Source organism: Zophobas morio, unplaced genomic scaffold (assembly GCF_036711695.1).
Source record: "Zophobas morio isolate AGI-343-1 ecotype UQ-CSIRO unplaced genomic scaffold, CSIRO_AGI_Zmor_V1 ptg000823l, whole genome shotgun sequence".
In the NCBI taxonomy this organism is placed as follows: Eukaryota; Metazoa; Arthropoda; class Insecta; order Coleoptera; family Tenebrionidae; genus Zophobas; species Zophobas morio.
The window spans coordinates 1-24,596 of record NW_026972925.1 but is presented as its reverse complement, the minus strand read 5'-3'; the positions used below and the strand labels follow the sequence as shown (position 1 = coordinate 24,596).

Below are 24,596 nucleotides of genomic sequence, written 5' to 3'. Positions count from 1 at the left end.
TGTAGTGTATAAAAGTAATATAGTCCATATTATATAGTTTCTTGCAATTAAATGCTGTAGATAAAAAAAAAATCTATAGAATTGGTACTATTAAACATGAAATGCTAATAATCCTTGAACTTGAGTTTTTTTTTCCTACAAGATATTGTACATATTGTTATGAAATGAATTGAAATCCATTTTATGCCTAAACCTATTTATAAAATATTGCGTTATACTATGACTAAATTATAAAACATTTGCTTAAATTTTAAGTAGGGTAGCCTTAGTGTAAGTTACTATGCAATATCAAATTTAGCGCATCAGCCTATGATTTTACTGGGAAATATTTGTCAAAACAAGTTTTTTGCGTTTTCTTAACGAGAGTAGTATATTATAAAAATAATTTATACTTTGTAAATAAATCTTAAATTAACAAGTGTGCATGTTTATATATATTCAAAAAAAATAAAATTAATAATTGACGTTCAGAAGATCTAATTAAAGCAAAAATTATTGCATAACCCTAACTAAAAGTTGAAAGTTTATTTACGTATCACATCATGGGACCCTTTCAAAAATCCCTTTTTTGCTTAACTTAATAACATATAAATGTCTAAACATTGGCTAAAAAAATACTAATTTTGAAAAGAAATTGCGTGGTAGGTAGCCTAACCGACTGTGTAAGATATTTTTAATTTTTCCTATTTTTTCGTCTACTATTATATAATAGTAACGATGACAAAATTTATTATTACAAGTAAAATATGATGAGAATGAGAGGAGGAGCGATCAGTTTATTGTCCCTTAGAGTAAGGGTAATTTTACCTTCAAGGAAATAATGCAAAATGTAGGACATGAATGAAACATGAAATATTAACAGAGGTTTTCAATTAATGAAAACTAAGCGACCCAGTTGATTCAGCATCTCGCCGTATTTGATGGAGAAGAGTCCTCTAACTTTAAAGCTAGCTTCTTTATAACCTCGGTTGCGGTTAGACCTTTTAAATACCTAATGATCGCACGAATTTCATATTTCTCCCTTTACTGAAATTGCTTGGGGCGTTTTGTTTTGACGGTCTTCTGTCAAGCCATTAAACGACATATTGACTTGGCAATGAAAAACTGAAAAGCTCCTGTTTTGAATATGAATTAGCGTTTTATTATTATAATCCGTTGTTTGAACCCTCAGGCCCACTTGACTAGTTTGGGTAGAACTCTACTTTACTGCTTAGCAACTTTTATACAGGCTGAGACAATTGTCTTTTTATTATTTTTTCTCTTTTTTTTATCATAACAATATTAACCACTGAGTTTGAAAGACCAAGAATTTTGGCCGTTAAATCTAAACTGTCTCAAGTAAGTCAAGTCTTTTTATTTATGTAAAGTTTAATGAAAAGCTCAAGTTTTTAAACTTAACTTAATTCTCTAATAATTTTTGTTTACGTAATGTCCATAATTTTTAAGAAGTTAATAAGCTGCAAGGAACTGATATCTACCAAAAGTTAAATGATGTTTCACTTTTGTGTGTCGTTCGTCTAAAACTTCAGTTAGCCGAATTATGCAACCCAGTTGCCTTAGTATAAACAGTATCCTTTAATTTTAATTTTTAAACCCCTCTATAACTAAATCTTGGATATTTATAATGCCTGTTAACCATTAACTTAATTTTTCTGCCATAGTATGGGTAGGCAGCCGGTGTTCTGCACAAATACATTTACTCTTTATTCCTCCATGTTCTAAGCAACCGCTTTTTATAATTGTTATTTTTTTTTATGATATTTGTTTACGGTGACAAATTTATATTTTATGAAAAGACAGATGACCCAAGTAGAAACAGAGATAATATATAAAAGATAAGAGATGCTTTTTTTATGCTTTCTCTGGTGCTCCTCAAGTCAACAAACGCACTTCTAATACTTTGAGCTTTCTAGTTGCAAAGCTTCTCTCAGTAGAAGTCGCATTTCATATTCGAAAATCGTGCAGGGAGAGCACGTTACATAGTTACCTCCATACTAACCAAGTTTTTACTGTGCCTTCCTTCGGCAATTTTAAGTTTAAAAATATGGTGGTTCAACTAAATTTCTTTTCTATCCCAGGGATTTGCAAGCGACATTTTTGGTAGATATGTTGAGTATATATAGAAACTAGCTATACTGTAATGATCAAAAATTTATAAATAGGAGCAACCAGCTCACAATTTACCAAAAGCTTCTAGAAGGGGGACACACAAAAACCCTTGCTCCTCTGTTAGGACTTAATTCCTTAACAAATGATCTCCGTTCCCTTAATAAGAGAGTCCACTTCTTACTGAGATGGGGCCAACGCTCTCCATGGGCCACGGGTTTAATTACCGAAGACGGACAAGTTCAAGGGATTTATAGAATTAATAGAGTCCTGAAAAGAGACAGACTTAGGAACCTCTGAGCCCGCTTGGAAGCAGTGTCTAAGGGGTTTCTTGAATAAAAAGAGGGTTTAGAAAAAAAGAAGGGTCTACCTTGGCCCAATGGGCTATTCTAGATTAGTGACCCAAAGAGGATCCCGATAAACTTACCCGTTATAAGGTCAAAAGGGAGTGTCTAGCCAGTGTACCTACTTACAACGAGATAATTGCGCTAAGCTCTCTGCTGTTAGCCTCGGCATATTGAGAGTTCAAATGCTCTACTGACTAAGCTATTGATACCTTCAATAAACAATTTTTGCCCTGGCGTGGTGAAAAATCTGACACCCTTTAGTTCATGCTATAAACTCTACCACAAACACAAGACGTAAAATAATTAACACCTTACAAATAAATCCGCAATAATAACAAATAAGCTAAGTAAAGATTTAAGAGAGGACAACTTTGGCCACTAAAGCTTGATTATCTTTTTCGAGAACGCATGAGGAAACTGTATGTTGTATGATCTTATGCACTATTTTTCTTTATGTAATAGAGCTAATCTTTTGCGATGTGCTAAACTATTAAATACTTTTTATCGAGCTGTCTCACTAATTTTACGGGGTCATCTTTAGAAGGATAGTATACACTGATTTCTCAAATTACCTTTTTTTTTAATTCGAGTTGAAAGAATTGTTTTATCATAAGATTAGATATTACTTGGTCTTCACTTTAAATTTAATAGTAATAACTGCAAATTGAACTTACCATTACAAAGGTTGTTTTTTATTTATATATAAATAATATATTTCAGTACCAGTACTACTATTTTGTTGCTACTATTACTGTTAACAGCATTGTTAACAAGATACATCTACGATATTGTTGTTCCACATTACCGTTGGTGCTATTATTATAACAAGTATTATTAATTTTTTTACTACTTTTTTGAAAGAAAAAGATAGTTATTTTATTAATCCCTTATACTACCCAAACTGCCTATTTTTTGGAACTGACTTAACACGGTCGGTTTTTTTAACGCTCTTTAAATTTCTTAAACAGATTCTTTTTTCTCGAGCGAATGATAGCCTTTTAAATAGTCTGGGAGACCGCCCCAAGAGTTGAGCATAATACCTGCTTGCAATTAAAACGCATTGATTTTGTACAAAGTTACAAATATAAGAGATAGTGCCTGTATTAAACTCAAAGTTATAATATTGTCTGCCCTCCCGTCTTAAAATATTTTAGTGCACAATGTAAGAGATATAACGTAAACTTTTCAATCTAGCAACTACGTTATACTTAATTTTCTCAACAACTAGCATTAAATAAGTTTTATAAATATTCTCAATTGACTAATTACTTTTATCATTAAAAAATAAGGTTAAGTTAACTTTCAATACCTATAAAATTTAAGATTAAAATCATAAGATTGTAAAACTACCTTAATTTATCTGTTGGTGAAACCAAATAAATTTATTGAATACTTAGATTTATAATTAGTTAAAGTTGTTTAAATGACATAGTGACGTTTACAGGCATGCTATCCTTAAAATAATGTTACAAAGGGAACGGTTGTTAACAATCTAAAATATTATGGTGTGCTTGACAATAAAATGCCCTGTTAAACAATGAATATATTAAGGATTTAGTTATTTACAAATGCCTGTCATAACTAGCTTTTCTAAAATACGCTATATAGGAATTTAGTTTTTTTAAGCATATAAAATATTCGCATTAAATAATTTTTCCCTGTAAGTTATTTCCACCTTATAAAAATTTTTAGGGCCTGGAAAAACGGAATGGTCCTTTACTGAGTATAAGTTATTAATTTTAAAAATAGAAAATACATTATATATAAAAAACTAGGGTTTGCATTAACGTTAGCCACTTTAGTAACTAACAAAGATATTTTACATAACGGATCAACAACTTAATATTAACTAAAACTCGGATATAAGTCACCAAGCTACAGTTTTAGGGGTATGTCTGACGCCTTCTTCGGAGTTTGTTTGTGAAAAGTGTCGAATTAGGACGATGCAAACTTAGGTTCTGTAAAGTAATGCTAAATAAATTTATAAGTAACATTAACTTAGATAACGGAATAAACTCGGGCTGGGCTCATCTAACTTAAGAAATCAACTCGACGTGATTGATGAAATTTGCAACGAACTTTTGGCCATCATTCAATATGATCTCAAATCCGTGAGATAATTTTATCTCAACTACCTCAATTTATCGTGTGCGGCCACCAATCTTCAGGTTATATATAGTATCTATGGTAATAAAACTAATAAATAACATTTAAATATAAAAAAAAACCAGGAAAAAGCTTTGTTATTAGGCGAATATCTGGTAGTCCAATTACCGCATTCAGCTAATCTTTGTACCAGGGGTGCCACCACGATTCTTATGGAAAGAACAGATGCACTCCGAGTAGGCGTTCCCTTCTAAACTTTAAAGGCAATGTGGTTACTTCTGATGGTAGTATTGAAAAGGTCTAATACCATATTACATAATCTTTGAGTACTTACTTTAAATCCGTGGCTTTTTATTAAAATTATTAATTTGTAAGATGGAAAGGGAAAAGAGTTGGTGGAGCTTATCGAGCGCAGGTCATAGCGTTAAACCTGAAAAACTTTTTAGCGATGATCATACAATAGTGGTTGAGGCTAAAGGTCAACGCTACTTTGGTAGATCTTCCCGGAGTTACCAACATTAGCGACGAAGACGACCTCACTGTTAATAAAAATAATGGGGAGGTACTTGAGCAAATATTACAATGTTTAATGCCCTAAAGTTTTCAATTTGACCTCGTTATATAAGATACGCAAAGATGCCTGAAACTCTAATGCTCCATGTTATCCGCGGGATCAAGGTTACGATACCTGCATAATTAATTCATCAAGTCTCAAGTTTCTAGAAGATCAAGGTTTGGACTAATTGTGATAAACTTGAAAATTTTGATCGCGATAACAATTACGAGATGAACGAGTCTACAAAAACAAAAGTAATATTAACATTTGACACTGTTTTCCGCTACGGAGAAAGTGTATTTGTCATAATTGGCAACATTATAGAAAATTTAACTGATTCTAATAATGAAAATTACGAACTGGAGAAGCTAAAGTTTTTTTAAAGGATGTAGACGGAAGAATGCAAGCTGGCGCAAAGCAGCTTTTCTAGTTGAATTAAGAAAAAGAAGGAGTCCTCACCTCCAAGCTCAACTGCCTAAAGCGCCATTTTTTAACTAATATCAATTAAAAAACGGTTAACCGATTAAGTGTAATTGAGGACAGCCCCCAAATGTTCTACACTTCAAACTTAAAGGTGTATTTAACGAAAATCTACCAGAACAAGATAAGACCTCATATTAATAAGCTTAGGTTAGTTGCTATGTTTACTAACCATTCGCTTAGTAAATTATAAATTCTTATTATATTGCGTAATATAAAAAACTATTCTTAAAAAATTATATGCTAGCAAAACTCTTTGTCTTCTGTCTTTTTAGGCCTATACAGCAGGAACTGTACTTTAAAATGGAGGGCTTTAGAGTTCAACCCCTGGACAAGCGTTCTTCGACTGAGTTGCAATTCGTCGATCGTTGGTTTCAATTTTCTAAAAATGTCAACTCCATCTAAGTTAAATCTTTCCAGACTTATAGTTACGTAATTGTGGTTAGTACCTCAGTTGAAAGTAATGAGTTGTAGGTAACTTATAAGACCTCTCCAGCAAGTAAAACATGTAAGTTAATTAATTTGTTGCTGATTGAACGTAAAAAGTTATATTGCCTATTATCTTTTTATTTCGTTTAACTATCTGCATTGTTAAGGTTTGAGAATCCTGAACTTTAAATAACCCAGCTAATGTAATGGAAAATATCTCGAGCTCGTTTATTGATATTATAATTACGTTGTCTATTACGCTCCTCTGTTTAATTAACCCTTTAAAAATTGTGCTTGTCAAGTAAAAATAATATTTATATGTAACCTTCTGGAAGCTGTAGTCACTGTGTACGGTTTTCCAGCATAAGAACAGTCGACATATAAGGACGGCTAGCCGGGCAGAATAACTTTCTAATAATTGAGTTTACCTACGAGCCTTTTGACGGTGCACGCTCTCGACGTCTTCATGACGCGCTTTGAGCGCTTGCTATTTTTAGGTTTGAGGTTAGAGTTTTAACGCTAGCAGATAGTATATATATGTAATTCCCCTTGTTTGAGAGCTCGAGATGTTAAGGTTTGTTGAACTTGTTCGAGTAAAAATATAGTAATTCGTGTCAAGAAATAAAAGTTTTTTTCTTTTTTTTAATATTAAGTTTTTATATCACTAAGCTAAAACACCCTTAACCTTCATAACCATGTTATAGTGCACTTATTTGTTAAAATACGCTTAGAGAAAGCTCTTTGGAGCAGTTAAACAAGTTATTTTTTGACCGCAATAGCCTCAAGTGGCGTATCTACTGTTTATTTACTATTTACTATTTAAAATCAGTAACTATAGTAGTCACTGTTTAATTCTGTGGGCAAGTAAAGTCTTTAATAGGAATATCGCGTATCTCAAGTTTCGCCGCGCTTAAATCATCTTTCATTCAGTACAATAAGATTTATTAGTTTCAGAAACAAGCACTCGAAATAATATTGACTACCTTTATGGCTTTTAATTATCAACAAGCCCCATATATTGTTGGCATTATATGCTATATTCCTTTTTGTGTTTTTTTGTTATATATATGTGAACTACAATACTTGTTATATGAGGTGTGACTCTCATCTAGTGTATATTATAACCTAACTTGCGTCTCCAGCTTTAGTTTCTTTAATCATGTTGAACTTTTGTTGCGACTAAGGCATATCCAAAATTTGCGATTCTAGCATTTAAATTTAAGGCTTACTACCTATAAGAATTTCACTCTGTTTCAATTATTATATTAAAGCGCCTTCCACTAAGTTCTTTTAAAGTACAAATTTTTCTATTAATCTATTGTTTTTAGTTTTAAGCTTCTATTTCTATTGTATGCTTCTAAACATAAGGCTATTCTCGCCTGTGCACAGCTTTGACTAGGTTATGCCTTAACTCCACTTTTCTTCTAAGCTCCTAGCGGTGTTTCAGCTCTTTTCTAAGTTCCTAATAGTTTTGTTTATTTGTTTTTTCCATTATATACCAATTTATAGCTTGATGATTTTTATCTTCCCTTAGGGTTATATCAGGTATGGTCATATGTATAGGAGGGTTAAAAAGAAGTTAATCTTTTAATCTCTTGATCAAGTCTACAGCAGTTAGAACGCTACTTACTTCGTGTAGAGTTAATAGTGCCTTGTACCTTGTTGAGAACTGCCGTAGTGCTCTTGTATTTAGTAAATATAACTTAAAGGAAAGCGCAGTATAGTCATAAAAAGTTAACCAAAAATGTATAAATTTTGAAAATTAAATTTAAGAAAGACAAATCATGTAAATTTGCAAAAAATATATTTTAACCAATTAGGTAGGTTTTTAAAAAATAGAGAAAAATATACTAGTGTTAAACTATTTTCGTATTTAAGCGGGTTACCTAAAAAACTTTTTATTGACAAATCCTAGTTATGACGACGATCTACATAACAAGCTTAATGTTAATAGTGTAATTGACCGAAATGAAGTATTATAGAGACATATCAATTTAAAACGCTGTAGCTTCCTAAAAATTACGAGCTTTATGAAAGGGGCTATGATTGTTAATAAGGTTTAAAACAATAATTCACGTTATAATTAATACTCTCTATAGTAACTGCTAGTTCGAGTATCTAAAGTTTACAGAATAATTTATTTAATATATAGCAAATTATCACTATTTCATAGATTTTAAAAATACTAAACTAGCAGCCATGTATATATTTGCTCCTCGCCTAGAAAACTTGGCCGAGAAGGTCCTGTAGGTCAAAAGTAAAAGTAAAAGAAATTATATACAAAATTCGCTTTATAAGCATCCAAATATGCACGTAACTTTTGGCAAGAAGAGCAATTTTAATGTTTATATATTACTGGCATACTACAGTCGATATGTATAGCCTATAACCTGAAAGAGGGACAAAGGAGGAAACATCTAGAGAGCCGTAATTTTCACATTTCGTAAGTAAATCGAGCGAGGAAATATTTAACCAGCCACAATAAACGATAGCGACAAAGTAATAGTAATAACTAATATAAAACAAAAGAAAGATAAATGTTAGTATATTTCGCGTGAGGGCAATTCTATCAAGTCTTCAACTAAGTTCTACAGCGAACAACTGTTCATATTAACAAGAGCATATATCATTGCTTTCTGAGACTGTAAAGAGCTTTAGTCTTAAATAATGGTCGCCTTTAACAAACAGCCAGATATAAGTAACGAACTTCTCACTGGGGTTGTTTTTAAAATTATTATTATTTACTCTATCCATCTACTTTCTATAAAACATCTAAATTAACAAAATTTTTATAAGACCACCATAATGGCTGTAGAATTTGAAGGCGGTGTTGTAATCGGTGCTGATTCTCGGACTACGACAGGGTTGCTAAGTTTTATAATAATCTTTTTTATGTGCTATTATATTTTCTTATATAATATTCACAGCTCTTATATTGCCAACCGAGTCACTGACAAACTCACTCCTATAACTGAACATATTTACTGTTGTCGCTCGGGCTCAGCTGCTGATACTCAAGCCGTTGCTGATCTTGTTAAATACTATTTGGAGTACCACTCGTAAACAAAACTTTGTTTGTAACTGATATTATAATCTGTTAAAAAGACTGTCATTTTAGCTAAAACTTGTTTTTAGTTTCCTATAATTTATTTGATCTACGAAAATAAATAAAATATGACTATAATTTTTTAAATTTCTTAATTTTTATTATTATAGAAAATAGTCTGTTTTTTTTTAAGTTCAAATAGTTTATTGTATTACACTCTGCAAACAGTTACACTTATTAATAAAATAAAATTATTGTTATATACAATACTAACTAAAACTATTTATTAGTAGTTTATTTTTAATTTTAAACAATAAAGGATTGAACTTGAAGAAGAAGTGCTCGTTAAGACCGCTGCAAGGATATTTCAAAGATTATGCTACTTTAATCGAGACAATCTCACCGCTGGAATTATTTGCGCTGGTAAACAATTTTCATAAATTTACTTAATAAAATTTTCTGAAGTATAAAAATTTTTATTACTGGAATATTTTAAATTAAGTTAATTTAAAATTATTGTTAAATTCCAAAAAGTAAAAAGTTAAATATTTTTTACTCGTCTAGTGAGTAGCACTTGAGTCGCCCGCTTAATTTTTAGATAATTATACACGTTAAAAAGTTTTTGTTATAGCAGAAGTAATATTTAAAAAACAACTCTAAATTTTGGAAAAAAAAAGTTTAATTTTAGTAAGTAAAGAGCATTTTTATATATAAAGTTTTTTTGTAATACTTTGTATAAAGCATTATATATAATTTATTTACTGTATGCAAAGCGATATTATTACTATTATTATAATAATTATTATCATAGTTATTTTTTTATTAATTTTAATATTTTACTATTATTCTGCGAGGCTTTGATAAAGAAAACGGCGGGCAAGTTTACTCCATCCCGTTGGGAGGCATGTGCATACGACAGCCTTTCGCTATTGGAGGTACAAATATTTTTTTGACACTACATCACCACTTGCATCAAACAAAGTTTTCTACCAATAACTGGTCGGCACTGTACTATAAATCTAACCATTGACTGCCTGAGTTTAAACTATTCACTAACTGATACCCTTACCAGGCGCATGTTTAACTTAATCAGTTAAATATTATTTGTCTCAGTTAACCACCACTTTGTACTTTAATATAATTAACTTTCATTTAAAAAATGTATATACAATTTTACATATAAAAAGAGAAATAAATATTGACTTTGTAAGCCATTTTATTGCTACAGATAAAAATGCGCATAAACTAAATAAATAATGCGCTCACGTTACAGCAACTTATTACCGCTACTAATATATTGGGTATTTGACATCCTAATGCTGATTACTAAACTTTGATTGGTTTATAAAAAGACTTTATTGCCATTCTCTTTGGTTATTATCGTTTACTGGCACCATTAAACTTTATAACGCGCAATTAAAAAAGCGATTATTATATTATATTGCGTCGAATTATTAATAATAATGCTTGCTTTTCAGTAATTTGATACAATATTCATAAATTTTTTTATTGACAAGGGTTTTAATAATTTGACATGCTAAATTAAATTAGCACACATCATAACAACCTGCCGCTATTTAACTATTTTGCTAGCTCTTATGCCTCTTTTAGCGTTGTTCTATTTTACCTTTGGCTATTTGTTATCAATGAATTTCATTAATTGGCTCTTTGTTAATGATAGCAACCAATGAGATTGCAAGCCAACTTGTTAATAATGCAAAAGACCAAAAATATTTTCTAATGGGACAGTTCATCTCATAACTTCTGCGCGTTTCACAAAATTAATTTATTAAAAAGTTTAATTTTTTTTATCAAAATAATTTTAAATGTTGTTCCGTTTGGCACGTACTTTCAATTCCTTGCTTGATGCATCAAATAAATATTATTATTATTTATTATACTTATACACAGCTTTATGACATTTTATAGTTTTGTAAACTTTACTTTTTACATTACTTTTTTACTAAACAACAAAATCTTTACTATTATATATAATATAAAAACTTAAACAACTTTTTTATATATTTTTAATAATATTTGTAATTACATGACTTTTTATATTTATCATCATTTCTATTATTTTTTTATATAAATAATATTTTAAGGTTCTGGAAGTTCGTATATATACGGCTACTGTGACTCCAACTACCGCCAAGGCATGTCCAAAGAAGAATGCTTGAACTTTTGTAAAAATGGTTAATATATTATTATTATTATTAGTATTATTATTATTTTGTTTTAAGTACTGCTAAAATATACGCTATAAAAACTTTTTATAAAGTTTAATAAAGTTTTACATTTATTACTATAATTTAAATTTTGTAGTAAATTTTTTTATAAATTATATTTTTATTCAGAAAAGTTTCTTCAAAATATTTTATTGTTCATGTATAATTTTACCGTTATTTTACTTATAAAATAATAAGTACTTAATATCATAAAATTTATTAATATTACATAATTTAAGAAATTTCATATTTACAATAATTTTTTTTTGAAATACTTTAATCACTCGAATATAATTTTTAACATTTTTCGGTTTACTGATATATTTACGTCATAACGGGAAACTGGCCAATAAAAATAATCAATATGTTATATAAATCAAAACCTCAACCAATAATTTTTATTTAAAACTACAAATGAAACTGACGAGTTATTTTGGGCCAATGATTTTAAGTTTTTATGCGATTATAAACCAATAAACATGACTGCATATTTAAATAAATTCATTTGTATATGTGTAAGCATTTTGTTTTATTTTCTTTTTTTTTTGTTTTTATTAACAACTTTTTAAACTTTTAATATAATGTTTCTATTTCCTAATTTTTTATAACTTCTACCATATAAATAATTATTTAGAATTTTTTTTCCTATAGAAAACTTATATATTTTAATGTATATATACCTTCTTTATAAAATATTAAGTTTTTCTTACTTTACTGTTATTTTGTTATATATGTATATTTATTACTGTTTATCTTTTTGTTTTTATATATTTTACTATAAAGTACAATAGTTAGATAAACCATTCTAAATAAAATTTTTTTAACTTAAATATTTTTTAACCAAATTTTATAATAAGTTATAAAAGTAACAAAACTGTATCTTATTAAATATAGTATAAAGTAAATTTTTTAATATTACTAACAAGAAATATACCATATTTATATATATTATAAATGGGAGTTAACAAAATACTTAGTAATAAAATACTCACTTATAAAAAGTTAAAAATATTAAAAAAATTGACAATTATTAAATAATAACAATAATAATAAAAATAAAAGAACACGTAATCAATAAATATAGTAATATTAGTTAACATGAATAAACTAATAATAAGAAGCATTTTAATACGAGAAAAACTTATTTTTATATAAACTTATTAGAACTGAGCTACAAAATATATATATATATATAATATTATGTAAAAGTTTATATATATTGTCATCGTTAATTTTTTCATTGTGTATAAAAATATTGCAAAACATGTAGCGTTGATTATAATATTTTACGAAACTGAAAAAAATTCTACAAGAAATGAAAGTTAAAAAAAATATTACTTATAAAATATGAACATCAAAAAACTTAATGAAATAATATTGAGAATCAACATTTATAATGAAAAAAAATTTTTTTAAAACAAACATTAAAACATGTATAAGAAGAGAAACAAAAAGTTGTTAAAATGTGAAAATCTTATCCAACAAAAACAGTTATAATATTTATCAAAAAATTGTGAACTTTCGAAGCAAAAAGAACTATAAGAATAATTTTTTATAATCTCCAATTGTAAACGAAAGCTGCTTACAAAGCCTTGATTGGTTCAATTGATTTGTTTGTTTTTCATGAAAGATTCACTAAAATGACTGGTGCTGCGTTTAATAAAATTTTAATTGATATAAAATGAAAATTTAATTGGCGTTTTTAGCGTGCGCAAGGTTTTGATTGGTTGTTGAATTTTTTTAAAGCCTTTTTCTATGCCATTGGCTTGTTTAATCATATAAGCAATAAAAAATAGGCACACGCAAATTATAAATGATCAAAAAATATTTATTTTTTTAATCTTATAAAGTTAACGAATATATTTTTTTTAAAATAAATAAACAAAAGCTGTTGCTCTTGCGATGAATCGAGACGGTTCTTCTGGAGGTGTAATACGATTGGCCGTCATCGACCAGTCGGGCATTCGCCGTGAAGTCGTATCCGGAAAGGAGATCCCCGTTTTTAATGGAATCTAATAAAAATTTACTGGTAAAATAAGAAAGTATATATTTTGTGATTTTGAAGTGTAGATTGCTTGAAATTTTATATATTTATTAAAAAATTACTTAAAATTGCTTTCTGCGCGTTATAGTTTCTTCCGCAAAAAATAGAGTGAAGTTTATAAATATACTCAACCTTAGGTTTATAAAGCGCTCTTGTATTTAAATGAAGAGTTTTATTTTATTTAATATATGATTTGTAGGTAAAAAGGTAGAATATACAAATTTATATTTAAATTATTCTTACTATGGAAGTAAAAGATTAATCATGCAATATATAGTAAAAAGTGATATAACTTAGCCCCTGATGTCTAAGTCATCGTCGATAACTCAGAGCAATTCTTACAAATATTATGCAACTAACATCCCTCTAAGAACGCTGGCATACTCGATAATTTTATATTACGGAAAACGGTATAGCCCTAATCCTTATAAAACATATTCAATTCTGCTTAAAATACTGGATTTTATAGCTAAACGGCGGCTAAAATAAACATTTAACATCCAACTTTCGGCTTAATAGTTATTATTATACTTACAAATTCTTAATTTAAAATTATGTGGTAAGAAATACGATGAAAATTAACCACTTTGTACTGGGAACAGATCTGTACAGTTTGGAGGTGTATAAGATTTATTTTTATATAGAAAACTTCCAATAGACTGAACTAAAAATTAAGAGCTCTTATGATAAAAACACTACCTTTTTGTACTGGGATTAGACTTTTAACAAACACTTTGAAATTGTACAATTTTTATTATAAAAAAATTATAAGCCCACCAATCAGTTAATACATAGCATCTTAACCTTGAAAATTATAGGAAAAAAAAAGGCTAATTTCCCTCTTAAAGCTTTAAAGAAACTATAATTCCACAATAAATATATAATTTAAAACATCCGTTCATTATCATGGTGTATATTAAAGCTACAGATTAACAGAACTTTTTAAAAAACCTTAAAAAAGGTAAAAATCGATTAAAAAGATTATTAAAACGTCTAATGCTTACTAATTTAACAAAGTCTCGACTACTGAACTAGATCTCAGATCCTATTTAATATCGTCCTTACCATAAAATATAAAGAAACTATCAAAGGAAAACAAATTTCTAAATATGCACTGAGCTATTATCCAGATTATAACTATATACTATAATATTCTCTAAATAAAACAATTCTGAGTAAAAAAAAAATTAGCCAACACGCCTCTTATTTAATGCAAAAGAATGCTACTATGCCGAAGAAAAAACTTTTAAGTTGACCCCAATCCTTAGCCCTCTATAGTATTTATTCTAGCGAGCATGAAGATAGTAATACACACGAAGTCACTAATATAACCTCTATTTTTCGTTTTTATGAATAAAAAGAAAAAAGATGGGGTGATATCCCAAAAAAAGGGAGACTAGATGTAATACAGTAAAACACGCGTAGTAAGAACTATAACAAAGCGCAAATGTTACAAGCGCATGCTTACCACGTGTTGTAAGCAAAGTATTGTTCACGTGGTAATATTGAAGTTGGTCACGTGTGGTGGATGATATCCATGTGTAAAGTTATGTGGTATATATAATTAAAAAACTTTCTATGATGGCGAAAAAATAATATAAACTTTATTATAATAACTTTCAAAGTTACTTTTAAATTTTTAACTCCACCAAGACGTTAATCCAAGTCCTTCCTCATCGATAGTTGCCTATAAGAATTTTATTTCATATAATAGTTCTTTACATATTATAATGATAAATAAATAAAAATTTTAAAAGGATGATAAAAAGTAAATAAAATACTTAAATATTTTTATAATAAGAAAAAAAAAACATAAACGAAATTGTAGCACTCAGAAAAAGTTTGAGTTTTTATATAATTAATAATAATAAATATTATAAGCTCTGTGGATTAATAATAATGAAAGAAAAAAAGTTCAAAATATTAAACGAAATGAATATAAAAAAAGTTTTTTATAAAGAAATAATATATGTATAAAGCTTTATTAATATATTAACAGAAATATCCATAATAATAATTAGTAAAGTTAAGTTTTTTAAATATATTTGATAATTATAAAATTATATATATAAAATTATGAGTAGTCAAAGTTTTATACAAATAATAATAAATATATAACAATTTTTTATATAAAGCAAAATCACATTAATAAAATAATAATAATAAATTATAAATATTTATTAAATATATATAAAAATTATCAACAGGTAAAAAATTATTAAAAGCATAAAAAAGTATATTTTATATATATAATAAAGTAAAATTTTCTCTTCTGTTCACAGCTGTCAGTCCTCGGAAACTTGTATTTAATAGAGAGCGAAGTAATATAATATAGATATAACGTATTTTATAGACATTAAAGTGATATAATATAAGAAAGTCGAAGTACTAGAAAGTACTGTAAGTTTATCTAATTATTATAGACTCTCTAAGCGCACCAAACCAAATTGCACAACAATCATCAAAAAGAAATAAAAACTGCAGCGGATGGACGAATGAAACTTATATAACCACATGTGCACTGCCCTTGAACACTACCCTCATACTATAAACACTAGAGAAGAAGAATAATAAATTTTTACATAAGATTAATAGTGTAATAAAATTTATAATAAATTCGTATAAAAAAGGAAAATATAAAAAAAATATTTAAAAATATTATAAAAAATTAATTAACATTTAAATAATAGCAAATTTTGCAGTAATAAAAATATATTATTTTCTATAAAATAATATTATATGAAAAAAATTATGTAGTAAAACAAGTATAACAATTAAAAGAGAATATATAAAATAATGATAAAAATAATTGTAGTGTTACATATATATAAACAAATTAAATAAAATAAGAAAAATTTTAATATAAAATTCGTAGTAATAACAGAAGTTTAATGTTTCCTATAAATAATAATTATAAAAATATTATTTTTACATAACATTTATACCATTATTTTTATATAAATTTTTTAGTAATAAAAAAAATTTTAGTTTCATTATTTAAAATATTTATTTTTTACTATTTAATAATAATCAATAGTTATTAAAACACTCTTTTATTAACTCTTCTATGTTATTATTATTGCATGTTCTTTTTTTATATATATACTAACTTTTTTATTATATATTTCAATATATAACCAGAACTAATAATAAATAATAACAGTAGAAAAATACCAGCAAGACATACGGGGAACCAACGCTGGACGAGGAAAACTTCGAGAGCGGCGGAACGTCGTTGAACATTTCTTTAATTATTCTAAATCTGATTGGCTGATTTATATCAAGATACATGTCGTGCGTGCCTTCTTCTGATTGGTACTTCCAGATCCAAAGTTGTTCTTCCACATCGCTTTATAAATATAATAATAACCCAAGAAAAAAAGTCCAAGAAAAAAGGTTGCAACATATTAATAATTTAAAAAGTTATAACATATACAATAATATATACATATTTTAATATAAAAATGAAGAATATGTTATATTTATATATATTTAAAATTATTATTAAGAATAGTTATGTTACATAAAAATATCAGGAAGTTTTATAATAATAAAAATAAAAAGTTCATAAATATACAGTATAAGGAATTAATAATAGACATATAATATCACTATTTTATATAATAAATAAATATTTATAAAAAGAAAAAAATATAAATATACAAAATTATATATTAGATACTTTAGTAAAGTTTTTAAAGATAAAAAATATTTAATAACACAACTTTTACTAGCAATTTATATATAAAAGTATACGTTTATATATTAAATAATAATTATTATATTTAAAAATAACAATAATAAGTAAATTCTAAGTTTTCCTGTTATGAAGTTCAAAGTTATTATAAATAAATAATAAATAATAAATAAAAGTTTTATTATTATTGATATTAACATTATAAAAGTGTAATAAAAAACTTAACTACTTGCTATTTTTTTAAGTTATTAAAATTTTTATATATCTTATTATTAATAAGTAAACAAATAGCTTCTTTTGTTATATAAAATATAGGTTATATATATTTAATATTTTGTACAAAATAATAAGTTTAGAAGCTCTTAATTATAATATACAATAATATAATAAAATTTTTTATATGAAATTCTTACAATATTATTATAAAAAAATTAATTTATTATGTAAAAAAAAAGTTTCGGAGTAAATATATCATAATTAATTTGGTCGCTTATTAGAATTATTTTATAACATTTGTTTACTATTAAACCATTTATATTATTTTTACTATTAAATAAAAAAAAAATTGATAAATTAAATTTTTAAAACTTCTTTTGTATGTAAATTCAGAAAATAAAGTTGTAATAATTGTTTACTAATTATATCAAACGATTTGTTTTATTCTTAATTGGAAAATTATAGAGCTTTATTACTAATTTCAATATTATTGGATATAAAATTAATTTTATATTTTTAATTATTAAACTTTTTTAAAAACAATTTTTTTTTTAAAAAAATTATTATTATATAAAAGTTAAATTATTTTTTAATTCCAATATTAAAACATTTATTGGTGGGTTCATCAGAGTTTTATTGGCCTGTTAATAAATAAAGCATTACAACTGCGCTGGTTTTTGTAAACAATCAGCTGGAATTAAAATGTCGTCGAAAAATCCAAGGGTGACTAAAAAAACAGAAATCAGAAATTAAAGAGAGCAGTGATTAAAAGAATTAAATTTAAAAAATTATTAAACAATAGACTTGATTAATTATATATAAATAAGTTTAAGAATAATTTAAAAATAAATTTTCAAAAAATGTAAAGTTCATATGCACGCAGAAGTTTAAAATTAGTTACTATATCAAATAATTTAAATAGTTTAATTCACCAAAATAGAAATTTTTTTAAAATAAAATATTGAATAAAGTTATCAACGTTTTAAATAAGCGTTACGCAAATTGTAAAAGCCAATAACAAAACCTTAATATATTATAATTTGTGTAAAATTAATCAAATTAAAAATAAGAAAAAGGGAAATTCTATAAAAAAATATTATTTAATTCTTATAAACAATTAACCTTGTACGCCCTCACTATTACACATACGAACTTTACCAACGAGAACTTCGTTTATAAAAGGACGAAAAACAAGCATTCTAAAATTTACTAACGCAAAAGTTATAAAAAAAATATTAATAGTAAAATAGATTTTAAAAAAAGTTAAAACCTTTAGAAAAAAATTCTGCATATCCTCTATGTAAGTACTGCTCTTCTACATCGACGATGTTAAATACAGCAATGCACAAACCTAACTTTGGCACAATCTTAAAAAATATATAAATATTAATTGGCTATAGAGAGATGACAAAAAAAAGTAACTAAAAAAAAATAGAAATATTTGCAGTAATTTTTAAAAATTAACTTTATATAAATATATTAACAAATATTAAAAAAATATAGTTGTATATAAAAAAGGGTGTAGTTGTTTTAATGAAATTGTCAGTCAACAATTAAAATATATAAAAAACATTCATAAAAAGTAATTTTTAGAAGAAAAAAAAATTCATTAATAACTAGTTTTGTAAAAGAAGTTATTAGTTACTTTGTTAGAATATTTTTTATTTATTTGTCTAGTAATGTTTTCAACTAACGAGAGATGCCATAGTTCTGGTAGCACTCGAACGGTGTCTCTAAGTAGAGCCAGGATGAACATACTTACCTCTTTATGGCATTTCCCACTTTTATTATTAAGTTTTATATACAAAAATTAACGCTAATAAAAATGTATTTCGTTTTTTTCTTAAAATAAAAACATGGCCACAAGAAAAACGTGCCTGTAAACTAAACCCTCTCTGGTTAGCAATACGCTCTGCCCTCTAAAGAGTTCCAAGGGTCCATGCTACTGCGTGGCCAATAATAAAAAATTTTTACATTCTGATAATCATGGCTATAAATCTCGTTGTCACATAGTTAAGCTACATAGAATTTTCGTGTTATATTCTAAAATTACTTATTCATATATTACAAGTAGCAATTTTTTTAATACAAAAAATATCTTTTTATTAAAATATGAGTCAAAGAGTTCAAGGTAACAATTAATGGTTGTGACTTGTGCTTATTAACTCTTTAAGATCTTTGCTAATAATAAACAAAAAGTTATATGCTCTTTTTGCTACTTCTTCGACATCTAAAAATTTTTTCTAAATTAAGCTATGTTTTTCAAAAAATTGTTTTTTCCTTTAGTACTAACTCAATTAAACTTTAACCTTGTACTAGAAATTTAACACATTCAAAATTGAATTAACTTTGTATAGACAGAGAGCCTTAGCGCAAATAAAAAACATATATAAAAAGGCCGAGGAAGACCAGCAAGAGAATCTATATAAGTAAAAAAAACCTACCTCTGTTTTTACGTAATAACCTCTAGTTAGTGAATACTACGCAGAAGGCGTAGAAGCATAAACACGGAGTATGTAAAAAAAATATTTTTAATTTTACTCTTATAGCCCTAACTAATCATTTCTTAGTACCTAATTTGGCCAGCACGAGGTCTTTAATCGTCAGAATGGTTTTATAGCAAACTTCCCACCCGGTGGGAGAATTTAAGGTTCTTGACTGCTTTAACTCTCAATTGTTCTTTATTGTATAATATTTCTACTCATGTATTCTCTTATCGTTAAATTTTAGTCATAGTTTGCCTAATTATTATCAAGTTTTTGAATTTACTCTAATTTCTGTTAATTTTGCGCCTTGTAACTCCAAAAAACGTTATAATTATTATAAAAGTTATAACATTTACCGCTCTCGTTATTTTCATATATTATAAATTTTCCGCCGCTCAAGTTGTTTTGTTCATTTATTATAACCAGTAGAGCATCTACTATATTGTTTTGTCTGTGATAAAGTTTTGCCTAGTTTTTATCTGAAATTTTTTTTTAATGATTTCCTGGTTAGTTGATAGGGTATGTGGTGCCTTAAATCTTTAATAATTATAATTAAGGGCGGGGGGTTGATAAAATACATTTAAATCAAGTGAAAGTGAATAAAACTTTTATAAAAGTGAGCTAAAGGCCACAATATTATTTAAAGACGGGCTGCAATAAGGAAAGCAAGCCGTCATGCTTTTGGTAGTTGACCTTGAAAAATACTTTTTAACCGATTTTTTTAAGAGGCTTTTTTTTCACATATAAACAATAAAAAAAAAATTGAAATTTACTTAAAAGGAAAAATTATTATATCTATAATAAGGAGAAGGCAACTAAACATGCGACCATGATTTAATACTACAAGGTGAACACAGTCAAATACATTCCAGCCATAGGTTGATAATTTAAATTATTTCACCTGCGTATAGAAGAGGGCTACTCAGGGGCTAACTGTGGTATATACATATAAAATGACCCGAGTACGATTTTAATTTTTTTTTTCTAATTTGTATTGGGTGTGTTAAGCCCTCCCGAGGTCTTTAAATTTATCAATAAAACTATTACCCTGTTGAATATTTAATAACTTTATATTATAATATCTTATATTTCTAATATACATTTTACTTTATCATATAACAAATAGTTATTAAGTATACCCGTCAAAGATTTAATAAGTAAAGCCAACACCTGTGAAATAAATAAACTAGCGCTTAAAACATGTCACGTGGGCGCTGATAAGGTGCTTCGTCTCATAGCTCGTGCATTAATAGGCTGTTAGTGTGCCAGACTGGCTGGTCATAAAAGGCAATGGCATTGCGTCGGACAGACGGCGTTCAGTGGGCCTGGTGGGAGGCCCTTTTAATGTGCTTCCTTTCGTATATTTTAAGGCGCTTTTGTCATCACGTGCAGCAACGTGTTTTGTCGCACTTGGAGTGCGGACGCTATTGCCTAGGAATTGGAGGTTCACGCAGTAATGTGTATACCATTAATGGTTGAATGCAAGACACAGGCAACCGCCTTTTTTTCATAATGAAAGCTCGTTCTTGTGGCATAGTAAAAATTAAAATGCCTTGGTCGCTGCCTTAACCTCCGCCACTGTATAGACTATGTGCTGCCGTTACGAATATATGCGTTAACGATGACGCCCAGGTATTTTGCTTGAGAGAACTATGAGGATTTTTTTACCATCAACGGTTAAGGGCGCCACCGAGGAAACGCGTTTTTCTTCGCTAAGGAATGCTTTGCCCTTGGTCGCATTTATAGCAACTTACCCTTTAGAACACCAGAAGGCAAAAGGGTTAAGATAGCGGTACAGAAAATGGCATAGCAGGACGGGCAGCTCCGACGACGAATAAGGGCTATATTATCGGCGTATAGAGCAACACACGGGCGGGCACGTCGCGATGTAAATGCGCGGTATAATAAGTAAACCAAAAACGATAAATAAAAAGCAAGAAACGGGGAGATCCCTTTATCCTTTGATTACCGTTAATCTTTCTTTTTTCCTTTTTTCTTTTAAGAATATTACTGGTCCTCTTAATAGGGTAATAGCGCACCCGACTTAAGGCGTAGCAGCATGTTTTGTCTCACTTGAAGCGAAGAGACTATTGCCGGCCAGGCAGTAGACGAATATGTCATGATCAGTCGAATGCACAACCAATACAACCATCGTTTGTTGTGCAGCGAGGGTTTACTTCAGACACAAAGTAAAGGGTAAAAATTTTGAACAGCCGTCTTGACCTGCGATATAGTTTACGTGCGGCCGCCACGAGAGCCCCAAGGTATTTCGCCTGAGGGCACCAAGGAATTACCTTATTTTTAAAGGTCACCAGCGGTAGTGGTGTAGTGTATCAAATTTGATAAAAATGTATATAAAAAAAAGTATTTAAAAGCAAGGAGTACTTTATTGACCAATTTCGTACTTTATTTACACCTTCACAAAAGGCCGAAATATGATTCCATACCAATAAGTTTAATTGAACCCGATAAAATTTTACTTTGTTTATTTTTGTATCCAATTAATAAGACAGGTCAAATAAAAATTTTTTATGTGTTGATATACTTCTCTTTTCTTGTGTTTTTATTGGTGATTTCTCAGGTTTCTGATTGGATTAATTACGGATTATTTCCCTATGAAAACTTAGAGGGTTAGTGTTCTGTGTTTTTCTGTTTGGTGTTTGTATTTTTGTTTATTTATGTGTTTTATAGTTGCGTACTTTATACTTAATGTATTATACAATATGTTTTTGTAATCTATGTTTTTTTTTGGTTTTTCTATTTGTAATTGTGTTTATGTATCTTGTGTTTTAGATGTTGTGTATACTGTAATATTTAGTAATGCGCTTCTTTGTGACAAAGAGGGCTTTGCTTTGCTGATAATTAGTAATTTTCCAATATATACTTAACAAAAATAAACAAAGAATAACATTGCAAAATTTCAAATTTAACCCATCACTAAGTCATCCTTGTATTTATGTTTTAAATACTATTTCAATAAAGTAAATTTTGTAGATATAAATATAATTAGTTGGTGAAAGATTAATTTGTTGTAACTGCTATTACAGCAGGGCAGAGAGATAAAATTTCTGAGGGACTCTTGCTCTCAGTGATCGCAACGACGATAGTGTACCCTCCCACGCACACCCTGAAGTCGCGACCGTTAAATATGATTTCAGCACCCCATAAAGATCGCGAGGGACGATAAAACAAGCGCAGCTGTTGCAGCATATTTTTTATGCTAAACTGGTCGAAGGCCTTCTCAGTGTCAAAGGTTGCCTTATTAAAGTTAAAAACGCGAGTAACCACCATATTTAGAAGGAAGGAAATCATGCGTTGCCTCAGGATTTTACATACTTGCTACACAAAGCGTTCTCAAGTCAACAATTGTATATTATAAGCAATCAAAAAGAAATTATATTTCAGGGGATATCATATGAAATATTATCTATTTTTTGTATATATTTTGTAATTTATTAATTTATTTGATGCCATGTATTCTACTCCACAAGATAATTTAGTTAGTGCGCTTAAAAATTATTTTTAGGTGCGATAAACTTGTCTTGATCTTCACATAAAAATTTATATATATTGATTTAAGTACCTAAGTACTTTTTACACTTTCTATTAACTAACGTAGTTATTTTCAGTCCTTGGAAACAAATGTATTAAAGCATTTATTAATATCTTAAGAAAAGGTGTCAACTTACTATCCTTGAAGAGGTTATCGTAATATTTGACTTATCAATTAAGGAAGAAGGTTCAAAGCAGTGCAAACCCCACTTAAATTTATGTTAAACTATTTTACATAACTATCAAAGTATAAGTAATTCTATACTACTGAACAAGAGTTGTGTGTGAGCTAACCAACTTAAGCTCTGTCCCCAGAAAAGAACCATGTTTATATTCTTCACGTGTCATTCAAAACGAAACCTATTTTCTCCTAGGTCTTATTGCTTCTTCTGCACTTGTATTTTGGGCTGAGAGAGTTTTCTTCTATTGTAAACTTATGAGGAATTTAGAGGCTAAATAGCTGAAGTTTTACTATTGAGATGAGATTCAAATTACAAGTGCGAAAAGGTGATAAAACGGTTCACTGTTGGCATGCCGTGGATCCTAATGTTTGTGATACAGTTGGTAAAGTCGCCGAAAATATTGCAACTTGCTATGGCTTATCTAGCGAAACTCTGGCTTTGTCAATGGAAGATTACTTGCTTCCAGATTTTCACTCAACTCTTCAATTACTTCGGGACAGTGACATCGTAATTGCCAGCGTTTGTCCTGGCACTTGTGAGCTTAATGATACTGAGCTTGATACTTTGGTTCATAGGACAACTGTAAATAGTATGAATTATCTGCCAGTTTCCTCGACAAAAAAATCAAAGATATTATTATGTGATAGTAATACTTTAAAATCTAATAAGAAGGAAAATTTAAAGAAAAAAAGTAAAAAGGAAAGTTTGAAGACGAATAAGAAAAGAAAGCACGAAACACCGGAAATTAAAAAGTCTAAAAAACGTTCTCAGAAGAATCTTTCTAGTCCTGGAAGGAAACGGAAAAAAAGTGATTTTACTTCTCCTCCTCAAGTTTTTTCTTTAAATAAACGTAATAAAGTTTTTGAGGATGATTCAGTTATAAAGTCGAGATCGATTAAAGAACACGAAAAAAATTTACTTAAAACTTTTAGACAAAAAGAAGCTACGAGACAACCTTTATCAACAAATTCGAAGCTTGAAAATTCCATTTTTAAACAACTTACAAAAAATCAAAGGAAAAAATTTAATCAAAAAAAAAAGCAGCAGTTGCAACAAGATTTAGAAATTGAAAAATTTATGAAAACAGAAATGGAAAGAAATAAATTCGTACAAGATACTGT

At 28.1% G+C, this 24,596-nt stretch overlaps 2 protein-coding genes and 1 long non-coding RNA gene across 3 annotated transcripts; 2 read left to right on the top strand and 1 right to left on the bottom strand.

Moving 5' to 3' along the window:
- Positions 1-5,031: 5,031 nt before the first annotated feature.
- Positions 5,032-5,363, top strand: LOC135121992 (uncharacterized). Its single transcript, XR_010279195.1, has 3 exons — positions 5,032-5,121; positions 5,186-5,237; positions 5,286-5,363. It is a non-coding gene; the product is annotated as an uncharacterized LOC135121992 (long non-coding RNA).
- Positions 5,364-8,611: 3,248 nt separating this feature from the next.
- Positions 8,612-13,314, top strand: LOC135121991 (proteasome subunit beta type-6-like). Its single transcript, XM_064046246.1, has 7 exons — positions 8,612-8,742; positions 8,821-8,888; positions 8,952-9,083; positions 9,390-9,493; positions 9,925-10,005; positions 11,176-11,265; positions 13,187-13,314. The coding sequence occupies exons 1-7, from the start codon at positions 8,692-8,694 to the stop codon at positions 13,312-13,314; spliced, it is 654 nt and encodes a 217-aa protein (XP_063902316.1). The 5' UTR covers positions 8,612-8,691.
- A 1,639-nt stretch (positions 13,315-14,953) lies between these two features.
- LOC135121987 (DNA-directed RNA polymerase III subunit RPC8-like) lies at positions 14,954-18,971 on the bottom strand. Its single transcript, XM_064046245.1, has 6 exons — positions 18,901-18,971; positions 18,526-18,622; positions 18,378-18,464; positions 17,919-17,982; positions 16,517-16,691; positions 14,954-15,029 (listed from the first exon to the last, which is right to left on the bottom strand). The coding sequence occupies exons 3-6, from the start codon at positions 18,451-18,453 to the stop codon at positions 14,982-14,984; spliced, it is 363 nt and encodes a 120-aa protein (XP_063902315.1). The 5' UTR covers positions 18,454-18,464; positions 18,526-18,622; positions 18,901-18,971; the 3' UTR covers positions 14,954-14,981.
- Between the last annotated feature and the right edge of the window lie 5,625 nt (positions 18,972-24,596).

Excerpts from the sequence above, each read along its gene's own strand:
- LOC135121991 (XM_064046246.1), top strand. The coding sequence starts at position 8,692 with ATGGTCGCCTTTAACAAACAGCCAGATATAAGTAACGAACTTCTCACT. Across the intron at positions 9,084-9,389 it reads TACTATTTGGAGTACCACTC|GATTGAACTTGAAGAAGAAG; the intron begins GTAAACAAAACT and ends TAAACAATAAAG. Across the intron at positions 9,494-9,924 it reads CGCTGGAATTATTTGCGCTG|GCTTTGATAAAGAAAACGGC; the intron begins GTAAACAATTTT and ends TTATTCTGCGAG.
- LOC135121987 (XM_064046245.1), bottom strand. The coding sequence starts at position 18,453 with ATGCTTGTTTTTCGTCCTTTTATAAACGAAGTTCTCGTTGGTAAAGTT. Across the intron at positions 17,983-18,377 it reads TAATAGTGAGGGCGTACAAG|TCACCCTTGGATTTTTCGAC; the intron begins GTTAATTGTTTA and ends CTGTTTTTTTAG. Across the intron at positions 15,030-16,516 it reads GTTCCCCGTATGTCTTGCTG|GCAACTATCGATGAGGAAGG; the intron begins GTATTTTTCTAC and ends AAATTCTTATAG.